We start from the raw sequence: 12006 nt of genomic DNA on the forward strand, positions 1-12006 counted from the left end.
GCTATGTCAGTCCCCTGACTTACCTTTTAAAAAAAATTAAGTAAGCTGGGAATGAGGGTTCACAAAAGAGGATGTAGATACTTGAAGTATATAAAGTGATTGTGATTGTTTGCATTTTTTGATCTCATCAAGCATTATAGAAGATGACTCTGCTTTTTATGTATTGTAGAAGAAATGTTGTACAACATACACTGATCAGCCATAACATTCCAACCACCTGCTTGTTTCTACACTCACTGTCCATTTTATCAGCTCCACTTACATACCGCACTTTGTAGTTCTACAATTACTGACTGTAGTCCATCTGTTTCTCTACATACATTTTTAGCCTGCTTTCACCCTGTTCTTCAATGGTCAGGACCACCACAGGACCACCACAGAGCAGGTGTTATTAGGTGGTGGATCATTCTTAGAACTGCAGTGACAATGACACGGTGGTGGTGTGTCAGTGTGTGTTGTGCTGGCATAAGTGGATCAGACACAGCAGCGCTGCTGGAGTTTTTAAATACCGTGTCCACTTACTGTCCACTCTATTAGACACTCCTACCTAGTTGGTCCACCTTGTAGATGTAAAGTCAGAGACGATCACTCATCTATTGCTGCTGTTTGAGTTGGTCATCTTCTAGACCATCAGTGGTTATATTATTATATTTTTGGTTGGTGGACTATTCTCAGTCCAGCAGTGACCGTGAGGTGTTTACAAACTCCATCAGTGCTGCTGTGTCTGATCCACTCATACCAGCACAACACACACTAACACACCACCACCATGTCAGTGTCACTGCAGTGCTGAGAATGATCCACCACCTAAATAATACCTACTCTGTAGTGGTCCTGGGAGAGTCCTGACCATTGAAGAACAGCATAAAAGGGGGCTAACAAAGCATGCAAGCATGCAGAGAAACAGAGAACCACAAGCAGGTGGTTTTAATGTTATGGCTGATCAGTGTACAACTGGATGCTAATGATTATGGCACCTGTGGTTTTGTTACATGTTTGGTAATTACTAAATTCCCCATGTTTTCAGTGTCAGACATAATTACCCAGAATATTAATTCTGGAGCAGTGTGCATTTGTTTTTTCATATATTTTACTTTAATCCTAAATACTTACGCTTTGGTTATTTGTACTTTTGCTGACATCTTCAAAATAGTCTTTTTTTCAATTACCTTTTTGTTTGTGTCTGTGTGTGGCAGGGATCTCTCTGGAGAAAGTCTTTGACTACAGCGAGTACTGGGAGGTGACTCGTGGTCTGTATGCCCCTTTTGACTGCACAGCCACTATGAAGTCTGGTAATGCTGATGTGTACGAGAATGAGATCCCAGGAGGCCAATACACTAACCTGCACTTCCAGGCACACAGCATGGGGCTGGGCAACAAGTTTAAAGAGGTGAAAAAGGCTTACGCCGAGGCCAACAAACTGCTGGGTGACCTTATAAAGGTAAAACAACCCTTGTCCATCTGTATGTTAGTCTCTGTCTGTTCTCCCCCCTCCCTCTGTTTCTTACTTTGTTATTGGCTATCTAAGTCTTTAATTCTGTGAAAAAACCATTCTCAAGGGAAAATCTCTGGCATTTTCTATTACGTGAAATTGATTTTGCTGCCACACTTTGCCTGGGGAGGTTTCTAAATCTAAAACACTATCAAAATCTAATTTACTTTTGAATCAAAGTTTAATACAACCAAGGGAATTCATATTTCCTCATTTACATTTATGGCATTTAGCAGACACTTTAATCCAAAGGGACAATTGTTTAGTATACAATGCATGCAAATGAGGGTTATAGGGGCCCCGACAGTGGCAAGCTGGTGGTGGTGGGGCTTCAACCTGCAACCTCCTGATCAGCAGTCCAGTACCTTAACAACTAAGCAATCATTGTCAGTTATTGCTTTGCACCTTATGTATGACTAATCCATGTTATCTTAGATCCTTATTAAGTTCTTATAGTTTCTGTGTATTTGTGTGAGTGTATGAGGCAGAATGCAGGAAAAAAGATAAAGGAAAGCAAACAAATTGATTTACACTATCAGTTTCTCCCCAATAAAGCATTTTCTTCTTTCATGCCCCACTTCACCTTCCCTAAAGCCAATCCGCCAAGTTTTATTTTTCAAGCTTAGGATTTGCCCCTTCTTCCAATTCTTCCTGTTCAATGTAATTGTTTACACAGGCTCTCCTCTCGAGTTTTTACATCTGCATCTTATTCTCATTCAATTCACATATCCCCTCATTTTCATTCTCACCATGTCTCTCTTGTTCATTTGAATGCATGGCTATAGAGGAAGTGACTGGGATCTTTAGATTTTTAGAGGCAAAGCACCTTCATGAACTTTGTTAGTTACTCAGTTCACATTCCAGTATTTATGAGCGTAGATTTTGCAGGGTGACCCATTCGCTCTAAATTAGAACTGGCTAAGACTTTCCATATAAGTGTTAAAATATAGCAGTTCTCCACACAATAATATGGTTTTTGACCTTGCTTTTGGCACAACGACATAGTCATGTTCAAACGTTCTTAAAATTTAATTAATGGGGATGGCAATCTAATAATTAGAAGGTAAGAAAGTATAAACATACTTTTGGGCATGTGGTGTGGTATTACATACAGTAACTGATCCAAAAATCAAATGCTATGTTTATTGCTGAAATATACATTTTCAGTTGATTACAGGGTTTTCAAACAGCTGTGGACCAGCTGGCCTAATTTAAACACACTTCATAGCCAATTTTTGGGAAACACTTTTACCAGACTCTAATTTTATTAGTGATCACTGCCGGTCCCATTACAGTACCTCAAATCACAATTAAATCTTTAATTAAAATGATTTTGATTTGCGCTCTTCAAACAAAGCTTCTGCAAAGGTACTTCTACAGTAACCACAGACAGTAAATATAACTCACCACAGACAGTGAATACTGTATATTATAGTAGCATGTTGTTATATGGGATTTGTATCAAAAAAATACATAATACAACTAGACTAGAGCCATTTGATTTAAATAGTGGTTAGAAGGGATGTAACGATGCACCACAATACAGTTAATAACTGATTCCAAAATTCCACGATTCAAATTGATTTGACATGTAAAATGAATCGATATTCACTTTAAACAGCAGAGGGCACTGACGCTATAAGCCTGGTTGCCAGATTCGGGGGTTTTCAGCCAAATTGGGCTTAATTTAAATTGTTTTGCAATTTGTACCTACTTCAGAAATAAAAAGGCATTCATTATTAAGATAAATGAAAGATAATCACATATACAGTATTTTATTTTATTTTTTAAGAGAAATAATAAAAGGAAACTTTGTCATAATTTGTCTTCAATTTCAGTTTAAAAAATTGAGAAAAAATCGTATTGTGAACCCAGTATTGTGAATTGTATCGCATCGTGGGTAGAGTGTATCATTACATCCCTAGTGGTTAGTTGTGACTCAACAATGTTAGATTGTCACAGGCAGAGTCAAAATTAGCAGTAGCACATCAACACTGGTAAAAGTAGTAGCTTATTTAAGCATAAAATCATTAAATTGTGATTAACTTTAAAATTTTAGCTGCTCAGGTGGTGCAGCGGTAAAAACACACGCTGGAACCAGAGCTGGGATCTCGAATACATCGTATCGAATCTAAGCTCTGCCTGCCGGCTAGGCTGAGAAGCCACATGAACAACGATTGGCCTGTTGTTCAGATATGGGTGGGATTAGGCCGGATAGGGTCTCTCTCTCTCATAACTAATGCAATTACGACCCCTGCTGACTGATTAATGGAGCCTGCACAGAGATGAGAAAAGAGTGCTGTCAGGGTGTGTCTCTCTGTACACAGTGCTGAGCTTCACTGCACTGCACTGCACTCGTCAAAGTGTAGGTGATAAGATGCATACGGCATGCTGCCCACGTGTCGGAGGGGGGCGTGGGTTAGCTTCGTTCTCCTCAATCAGAGCAGGGATCGGCATTGGTGGAGAGGAAGCATGCCGCAATCGGGCAATTGGACGCGCTAAAAGGGAGAAAAAGGGGAGAAAATGCATAAATAACATTTTTTTTTTAACTTTAATATTTCTGTTTATAATAATCCATCAGCAACACATCAATAGTAGTACTTTCTTTTTACATACACATGCACTAAACAGCATAAAATACATACTAATAATAATGCAAGAAAATGGCACTTCAGATTATTCACAGTGATTTTTTTTTATCTGTGTGCATAAAAAGTACATAAACAAATATTTCTTAATATTTTAGTGTTGGAATTTAACATCCAAAAATCATCCATTGACATCTATTTAAATCATCACAAGTATTTTTTTGATTATTTTTTAAATAGCACATTACTGCCTGCTTCTATTTGTGACTCCATCATTATTCTCGTAGACTCCTGCTATCACTTTCACCATGTTTAGTTATATTTAGAATAAGAATTGATGTGAGGTGAAATCAGAGATTAATGAAAATGTGCTGCTTGATGCTGCTTGACCTTTAACATACTTGAATTAGCCTTTGATTAGTCATAGGTTTATACTTGCTCATGTTTTAGCTTAATTTTCTCGAGGCTGTTAGGTCACGTTATCAGCAGGTTTAATTTAGTTTAGCAGTATAAATGAAACTTCGGCTTGAACTACAAGCTGTAGGTTTGTCTTTCCCTGAACCCTAGCTCATCCTAGATGGACTGAATGACAGTGGAAACATGTTCTGTGGTCAGATGAGTCCAGACTGTCAGCAAAAGATGCAAAAGGCAACAACTGTCATGGTATGGGGGTGCATCAGTAACTACCTATTTGTAAAGGTACCTTTAAAATGAAGGTGTATATTACTATTTTAGAGAGCGGTGGTGGTTATTTTCAGTGAGACAGAGTCAGGCCTTATTCTGTACACACTACAACAGCATGGCTTCAACCACGGACTGTTGATCAGCTAATACAGTCTTGTATTAAGCAAGAATGGAGAAAAACTGCAACAATTCGTTTCCTTAGTTTCCAAAACAGGGCGGCACGGTGGCTAAGTAGGTAGCACTGTCGCCTCACAGCAAGAAGGTCCTGGGTTTGATCCCCAGGTGGGGCGGTCCGGGTCCTTTCTGTGTGGAGTTTGTATGTTCTACCCATGTCCACATGGGTTTCCTCCGGGTGCTCCGGTTTCCTCCCACAGTCCAAAGACATGCAGTCAGGTTAATTGGAGACACTGAATATAGATGAATGGGTGTGTGTATGTGGGTGTGTACGTGTGTCTGCCCTGCGATGGACTGGCGCCCCGTCCAGGGTGTTACTGTGTGCCTTGCACCCATTGAAAAGCTGGGATAGGCTCCATCAAGCCCAAGCCCACGACTATAATTGGATAAGTTGGTTAAGACTAAGTGAGTGAGAGAGAGTTCCCAAAACATTAAAGCTGATGGAACACAGTACTAAATATACTTCTATCCCATTTTTTGGAGTGTATTGCAGACATCAAATTCTAAATAGTTTCCGAAATACAGCTTAAATGATTTAAAGGTCTGAAAGATTATATAATACAGGCGCAATGTCAAGCAAGTCTTACATTGCCATGGGCTTCTTTCCTGCACAACATAGTGTGTGTGTGTGTGTGTGTGTGTGTGTGTGTGTGTGTGTGTGTGTGTGTGTGTGTGTGTGATTTGTTGTGTGTTATTTGTTGTGTGTTATTTGTTGTGTGTTATTTCCCATTATATTTGACAATCCATACAAATTTTCAGTCAGTAGTGCATAAGACTTTTCATTTAAACATCCAGTGTCAAGACAGTATCTTCCTCTTTGGGACTGTGGTAGTCTAGAGGGTAGAGCTGTGGATTACCAACAAAAAGGCTGTGTGTTTGAATTCCAGCTCTGCCACACCAGCTTCATTTGATTGTACTGTACACATGTATATTTATATATGACCAATAATGGCATTCAATCTGCCCTAGATCATAATTATTAGATTATTTATATCTGCAAACTGCTGACTTCAGAGTTTGTGCAAACATACACACAGTTGCTGCCTCGGCCCATCTATTCTGGATACAGTTACACACACACCTACAGGCACCCACCACCACTGCTGGAGTTCAAAGCTCTCGCTGTCCTGCCAGTGGGCAAACAGATGCACCCTGTCAGCCGGTGGGAGATTCACAGCACAATCAGACAGGAAGAAGTGTACACTCTGAGAGTGAGAGAGGAAGTATATAAGAGGATTTGTATGTGGGTATATGTGTGAGTCTGTATTTCATACCAGCCCTGCTTCTCCATGTCTCTGATCCTGTCTTAATCCTGTCTTAGTCTCATGTCTTGGTTGACACTGAGTAACTGATGTTGACAGAAGCTTGGCCTGAGTTAGCTCAAGCATTGGACACTTAACAAAACCCATATTCAATTAAGATGCTATAGATTTTGGGCCAGGTTTTTTTCAGCTTCTTTTTTGTAGCAGCTAGTGCACAATTAGTCTATTTTAGCCTCAGAGAAGACAGCCAAACCAATTGGAGCTAAATTACTGCCTCAGAAAGCATGTTGAGTATTGATGGTGTAACTACACCATCCATCAAGCTTTACATTTTAATTCTAAGTATTTGTCATTGTTTAAACTGCAAATGACTTTGCTAGGATAATTATCAAACAAACTATAAAAGCAGCAAAATAACTCATCTAGTCATTTACGCCTTCAGTGAAATAATTTGTAATATATGCTTGTGGAGTTTCTCTTTTTTTACTCTTAGAGGCAAAACAGCACCTAATACTGTATATGCTAAGAATAATTAAGTGCTTCACTGCAAAAAAAAAACATGTTGCTGGTGTTCATATTTATCATTATTTAGCAATATCTGGTCTTTATAGTGTTTTAGCAGGATTTTTTTTGCTTTTGCAATATACAGCTGACACAATCTAATTTAGAAACTTAAAAGCAATAAAGTACTGCCAAGGTAGCGCAGTGGGATGTTCCACTAGCATACCAGCGCCGAGATTCTGAGCTCCTTAGTTCAAAACACGCCGTTGCCACCGGTCGGCTGGGCGCCATCTAACGGGCATAATTGGCAGTTCCTGCAGCAGACCCATTTCTGATAGAGCGGGATGACCGGACCGTGTTGGTAGGGTCTTCAAACGCTGTGTAAGGACCCTGATTGGCAGATAGAGAAGCGCCTGTGCAGAGTGCATAGGTGAAAAAGGGTACTGCTAAGGGCTGCACGAGGGTTGGAGGAGGCATGAGCAGCAATATACCCACCTCGACTGCAATCAGGGATCCCCCAGCAGCGGAAGACAAATTGACTACGCTAAATTGGGATAAAATGGGAGAAAATGCATAAATGAAATAGAAAAAAGCAATAAAGTGTATTAAACACTTTAATAAAGTGTATTAAACAAGCTAGACAGGTACTTACATTAACAGTGTCTTACAGTGGTACTTACAGTGTCTTACAGGTGGACCGCAACCTTAATGAAGACACAAACAATAATTGGGGCAAAAGCAGGCAAACTTTGTAAAAAAAAAAAAAAATCCAGACATAAATATAGGAAAATATGGTTTATGTTACCCATGTTTAGTAGTTACCTAACCACTGCCATTTTTTTAATTTATTTATGCATTTTCTCCCAATTTTGCATAGTCAATTTGTCTTCCGCTGCTGTGGATCCCTGATTGCGTTTGAGGAGGGTATATTGCTGCTCACGTGCCATCTGATGAGTGCGCAGTCCTAGCAGACCCCTTCTTTACGCCTGTGCTTCTGCACAGGCACCTCGGCCTGCTGACCAGGGTCCTTGCACAGCGTTTGAAGATCCCACCCACTTCCACTCAAAATTGGCCACCGTGTCTGCTGCAGGCGCTGACAATTGTGCCCACTAAATGGCTCCCAGCCAACCGGTAACGGAGCCAAGATTCAAACTGGGGTGTTCAGAATCTTGGCGCGCCCATTGCCATTTTTATTCAGACACATTTATTTATTAGTGTCAAATACCTTAACCTAAATTGGCTTTTACTAATCTTTAACACAATCTGTATCAAAACTGATGTGTTGCATCTTGTTTTCTTTGCTGGGATAATTTAATCCCTATAGTGTCAGTGTTTTTCTAATTAACGATACCACTACTACTTTCTGTCTGCCTATTGCTGCAGCACAGCTTGTCAGCTGACAGGCAGCATTATGGTGTGTGGTTTGGCTGCAGTAGGAACCCTTGGCCGAACTTAAGGCGCCTTGACATTTAACGTTTCGTGTCTACCCGAACCTCCCTCACACACACACAGTCTGTCATGTGTCTATTTGTCATCCACCCACCTGCTCCCCACTTCGTCTGCACCATGTCTTTACATTGCTTGTCTAATATCCTTTATTCTGCTCCTCTATTTTTGTTATCATTTTATTTTGGCACTTTTTTAGGACTCATGGGAACCACGTTCACCAAAAATTCTGATCTTTGTCACATTATGTTTTCCAGAAAATCTGTCACTGTCATTTTGTTGGATACAGACCTTTCATGTCAATACACTACTAAATATCCTATTGACATCTTTGTTCTTTTCCTTTGTGTCTATCTCTTCAACCTCTGCAGGTAACACCCTCATCAAAGATTGTGGGCGACCTGGCACAGTTTATGGTTCAGAACAATCTCTCTCGGACAGAGGTGGAGGAAAGGGCAGATGAGCTGTCTTTCCCTCTTTCGGTGGTGGAGTTTCTACAGGGACACATTGGCATTCCTCACGGCGGTTTTCCTGAGCCCTTTAGGTCCAAGGTAAAACACTTGTGCACACTCAACTCAAACTCAACTCAAAAGAAGCTTTATTGGCATGACAAATAAGGACATTCGTATTGCCAAAGCTCAGTTACAGAGAAATAATAAAAATAACAATAAGAACAAAAATATACAAAACAGTTACAGGTGCAAAAATATAAAATAGAATAAAATATTAATAAAAACAGTGCAAATAATAACAATAAAAAATGTGACATTTACAATAATAAGGTAGTCATAAACGTTTGTTGTGTGCGTGTGTGTGTGTGTATGAGACATGGTCACCCACTGTCCTTCACCTGGTGTCAGGTGTGTGTGTGTAGAGTGCTGCTAGTGTGCAGCTCTCTCTGTGCTCCCCCAGTAGGTGGGGCAGCTTGTCGGGGTCTGGGAGGGAGTTGAAGTCGGGGATGACGGTGTTAAATTTGGGGAAGAATTGGGACCGGATGTGGTGGTACTTGGTGCACTGGGTGAGGAAGTGCATACTTGGTGCACTGGGTGAGGAAGTGCAGCTCCATCTCTACTGTACTGAAAGTGCAGTGCTGGCACAGCCTCTCCTCCCGGGGCAGCCAGGACCAGGTCGTGTGCGCTCAGTCTGTATCTCGTCAAGGTGTTTCTTAATTTAAGGTCGGATACTGTGCTCAGATAATGTGCTGTAGTGTAGCATCTGTTTAGGGCCAAACAACACTGCATTTTACTTTGAGCTTTAGTTTCAGTTTCCCAATAATTCAGATATTTAGTTCTGAGTTTTTGTGTAATTTGGTTTATTCTAATTGGGTTTGCAGATTTTTCCTGTTCCTGAGTCTTTATTGTGTTAGTGTGTGTTAGTGTTAGCACACACTTACAATGACACATCACACAAGTGCATACAGTGAGATAATAAAAGCATAATCTACCTTATTTCTCATGTGACCTGACGGTTTCTCTGCTTTGTACCATATATGACTATATTTGTGCTAAAACTTTGATTTGATTTGATAATCCCGCTATACTATAATTATATTCAAAACTATAATTATATTCTAACAAGGCAGAAAAAAATATATAAATACACTCCCGGGCGTAACAAAATTGACTAAACCGAAAACAGGGGGTGCTTGGGTAGCCACGGTGAAGTATCAGAATTGGCAAGAATATCAGCAGAGCCACCACCAGGCCGGTTGTCCACATAAACACAATTGGCCGTGTTTAAAGTAGGAAAGGTCAGACGCAATCTCTTCCTGCTGCTGCTGCTGTGATATGCTATCTCTGAGACTGGTTCAGGCTCCTGAACAAGTGTGGTGGGAGTCACACAGAGCCTAGCATGGCTCTCTGTACACGATACGGCTCTTTGTGGGAACGCAACACCGGCAGGTGATAAGGAGCCTGGGTGATCCTTTTCTCCTTGATCAGATTCAGCAGCGGATTCACAATTGGGAATTGAAAATGACAAAATTGAGGAAAAAACGGAAGGAACGAGAAAGGGGAAATAAAACAGTTTTATATTAAACATTAAAAACACAAGTATTAAAGTGAATTGCCCTGTTTTCATCTTTCCTCCAACAGTAATCTGCAGTGACAAGCAAATGGTGGTTCTGGCCTCAAGAGTGCATTTTCTTAGTTCTTCCTAATTGTCTGACTAATGGTTTGTTGTTAGAACCATTAAAAGGAAATATTTTATCCCATTGGACCAGTGATAAGCATTTTGCCATGTCTACTGTACAGCAGAGATGTTCACAAGTCACAAAATACGAGTCCGAGTCAAGTCACAAGTCTTTAGACTACAGTCTGAATCAAGTCACGAGTCAATATAATATACACAAAACATATATTGGAAATGTAGCGTAGAAATAAACAAATAATATGTAAGTTCAGATAAAAAGTACAACAGTTAGCAACTGTATTTTGCGTTTTAACTTTCCTAGTCATTGTGCAAATGAATGTAATTTTCGTAACAAGAAGGTACCATTTAAAAGCTTAAACTGATACATTTTGTTTTCATTGCAAAACAAAAGCGGACGATAAATAACGGCACGGCGGCCAAAATCCAACACACAGTAAAAAAAATCATAGCCACTGCTTACCTTAGCTTATGTTCTTCCAGATGCTATTAAATTTATAACCGCGTGTTGTCCCATTAGGAATATAATCCGTTATTTTGTAAATATCTGCTTATAATTAAAAACCTCCATTTTCCCGGTTGTAAAGTAAAACACTAACTCGTTAGAAAGCCAATGAAGAGTTTCATTAACAATCGTCTGCGTGACGCAAACTGAATGAATGCAAATAACAGCATTTCTTATTAAAAATTAAAATCAGAAGTTCTGATTGGTTCAGAAAGCGGTCTTTCATCCATTAGTGCCAATTCTGTAGGAGCGTTCCATTCACCCCAGTTGTTCCTGTGAAGTGCACTATGTAGGGTATTCCACCATTTTAAGTGAGATTCCAATCCAAAGGTAATTAAAATGTTCAAATGAAGTGAACTTTATACTGTGTAGGGAGTAGGGAGCGACGCTTCATCACTACGCCGGAAGCTGACTGTAACATTTACCCATCGCATGCGTTGCGGGTTAAGATGGCTGGAGCATCATTAGAGAGCAGAATATTTAAAATAATAATTATATATATATATATATATATATATATATATATATATATATATATATATATATTTATTTCAGTAATTCCATTCAAAAAGTAAAACTTGTATATTATATTCATTCATTACACACAGACTGATATATTTCAAATGTTTATTTCTTTTAATGTTGATGATTATAACTGACAACTAATGAAAACCCCAAATTCAGTATCTCAGAAAATTAGAATATTGTGACAAGGTACAATATTGAAGACACCTGGTGCCACACTCTAATCAGCTAATTAACTCAAAACACCTGCAAAGGCCTTTAAATGGTCTCTCAGTCTAGTTCTGTAGGCTACACAATCATGGGGAAGACTGCTGACTTGACAGTTGTCCAAAAGACGACCATTGACACCTTGCACAAGGAGGGCAAGACACAAAAGGTCATTGCTAAAGAGGCTGGCTGTTCACAGAGCCCTGTGTCCAAGCACATTAATAGAGAGGCGAAGGGAAGGAAAAGATGTGGTAGAAAAAAGTGTACAAGCAATAGGGATAACCACACCCTGGAGAGGATTGTGAAACAAAACCCATTCAAAAATGTGGGGGAGATTCACAAAGAGTGGACTGCAGCTGGAGTCAGTGCTTCAAGTACCACCACGCACAGACGTATGCAAGACATGGATTTCAGCTGTAGCATTCCTGGCGTCAAGCCACTCTTGAACAAGAGACGGCGTCAGAAGCGTCTCGC

At 39.9% G+C, this 12006-nt stretch overlaps 1 protein-coding gene across 1 annotated transcript in view; it reads left to right on the forward strand.

Moving 5' to 3' along the window:
- Nucleotides 1–12006, forward strand: part of pcxb (pyruvate carboxylase b) — a 371478-nt gene that overhangs the window by 327194 nt on the left and 32278 nt on the right. The window contains exons 16-17 of the mRNA XM_062994233.1: nt 1197–1441; nt 8519–8698. Coding sequence (XP_062850303.1) covers nt 1197–1441; nt 8519–8698 — 425 coding nt within the window. The remainder of the gene's footprint in view (nt 1–1196; nt 1442–8518; nt 8699–12006) is intronic.

The sequence above is a fragment of the Trichomycterus rosablanca genome, chromosome 4 (assembly GCF_030014385.1).
Source record: "Trichomycterus rosablanca isolate fTriRos1 chromosome 4, fTriRos1.hap1, whole genome shotgun sequence".
Lineage (NCBI taxonomy): Eukaryota > Metazoa > Chordata > Actinopteri > Siluriformes > Trichomycteridae > Trichomycterus > Trichomycterus rosablanca.